Source organism: Semicossyphus pulcher, unplaced genomic scaffold, assembly GCF_022749685.1.
Source record: "Semicossyphus pulcher isolate SPU_LCO1_2020_fin unplaced genomic scaffold, fSemPul1.0.p SCAF_38, whole genome shotgun sequence".
NCBI classification, from domain to species: Eukaryota; Metazoa; Chordata; class Actinopteri; order Labriformes; family Labridae; genus Semicossyphus; species Semicossyphus pulcher.
In genome coordinates, this window is record NW_027211713.1 from 310,040 (window position 1) to 311,824 (window position 1,785).

Consider the following 1,785-nt stretch of genomic DNA (forward strand, 5'->3'; position numbering starts at 1 on the left):
TACAAAAATAAGACTTTTATTGAGAAAGGGGCGGAGCCTTTTGTAGGAATAAAAAACATTTCAAACATGTGATCCTGTGATCTCTGACAATACTAAGGACACACGTGTTCAGTTGTGTGCAGTATTTCCACTTGTTATCTTCTGGTGTGTCTGAAGACATTTTAACTTTATAAGAACAAAACATGAGTTCAATGATTTCATTTACAAAGTGACTTTTCTGTATAATCATCAGTAATCAATAAGTTAAAGGTGAAGTGGACTTTAACAACATGATGTTTCTTCCTTTTAAACAGCAGTCTTGTTGTTAGACCCCTGGTTTGGGGCCGCCGTGTTTGGACGTCTGGTTTGCCTGTAACTCCAGGTGTTTTCCCACCTTCTTTGCCCAGGTCGAGTCGGGAGCAACACAAAACATTTTATCAAGCACAGTTGTGACTCTGTAAGAAAAACACAACACATAAAGAACATTGTTAAAGCACTATTTCACACACAGAGAATGTGATGCACAGCAGCTGAAACCGGCAGGATAAAGAGTATAAAGTGTTCCTATTATTGTGTCCAGCACGTGTGTATTAGTGACGGCAGGATACACAACAAACACCTCGCTGTAGGAACCACCATCAGCTGCTGAATGACAGTTTGTTGTGAACAAGTTGTGAATTCTGGTGTAAAAGTGAAGCATCATTATGTTCGAGCTTTTTTTATAATCTACAACAAAAAAAGTAATTTTTTGAAGTAAAATAATTCTCAGGGAAAGTGTAAGAAATGGAAATAACTGAGTTACAGTTGACTTCCTGTGTCAGAGCTGCAGGTTGAACAGTAACTGAGCAGCTCCTCCCTGTGGCGAGTCTGCAAACTGTTCAGAAAATAGGAAGCACTGAAATATACAGCAAGCACATTAGTCGAGTCTAACTCTGAGGATTAGTTCCATTTGATGGCACTTTAAAACTCCAGGTGTTTTAATGTGAAAGAATAATTCAAAATGAAACATAAACTACCTGGAGGTGACGCAGTGAGGCACGATGAACAGTAAAGAGTCACACCTGTTCATCAGTCAGATTCTGCCGTTCTTTAACTTCATGTTGTTTTCTGTTGTTTCAAAGTATTTTTACATTGTGATCATTCAATCATTGTTTTATGTACAGATGTTTTTGTCCTCTTGTTTCATTAGAGGTTTGAAGGATGTGAAGTATTGATTCACTTTGTGCAGCTACAGAACGATTTAAACAAAATACAAAATATGAAGTTGTTTAATTGAGCACTTTTAAAGCCTCCTTATAAAGAATACTTTAAAGCGTCTTCACCTTTCAGGAAACACGAGCCTGTTTTGAACTTAAAGCTTGTGAAGGAGTTTTTGTACCTTGCACATAAAACGGCAGGTTTCTCTCATGTGATGTCACATACCTGCAGTAACAGTACCTGGAACAAATATGAACACATGAATAATGTGCACACTCACAGTAATGCCTCGATGGTGCAGCAGCTCGGGGTCGTCGTTATGATCTTCACCTTCTTCGCAGGGATCGCTTTTTCATCTCCGCTCTTCATGACATTGTGACAGCACGATCCCTGTAACGCACAAGGTCCAATCGGGGCTGTGAACACACACACACGCACACATTAATACACACATTAATACACACTAGAAGCACACACACACGCAGCACAGCGGTGGGTGGAGCAGAGGCTCTGACCTGCAGCGCACTGATGCAGGCAGCAGATGAGCGGGAGCAGCAGCAGAGTCACAGCCGTCTTCATGTTCGCTGCTTGTTGGGATGAGTCCTTTAA

At 40.6% G+C, this 1,785-nt stretch overlaps 1 protein-coding gene across 1 annotated transcript; it reads right to left on the reverse strand.

The window, feature by feature from the left end:
- Positions 1-1,785, reverse strand: LOC138606839 (C-C motif chemokine 12-like). Its single transcript, XM_069679304.1, has 3 exons — positions 1,692-1,785; positions 1,457-1,592; positions 1-434 (listed from the first exon to the last, which is right to left on the reverse strand). The coding sequence occupies exons 1-3, from the start codon at positions 1,753-1,755 to the stop codon at positions 305-307; spliced, it is 330 nt and encodes a 109-aa protein (XP_069535405.1). The 5' UTR covers positions 1,756-1,785; the 3' UTR covers positions 1-304.

Excerpts from the sequence above, each read along its gene's own strand:
- LOC138606839 (XM_069679304.1), bottom strand. The coding sequence starts at position 1,755 with ATGAAGACGGCTGTGACTCTGCTGCTGCTCCCGCTCATCTGCTGCCTG. Across the intron at positions 1,593-1,691 it reads CCTGCATCAGTGCGCTGCAG|CCCCGATTGGACCTTGTGCG; the intron begins GTCAGAGCCTCT and ends GTGTGTTCACAG. Across the intron at positions 435-1,456 it reads TGCACCATCGAGGCATTACT|AGTCACAACTGTGCTTGATA; the intron begins GTGAGTGTGCAC and ends TTTTTCTTACAG.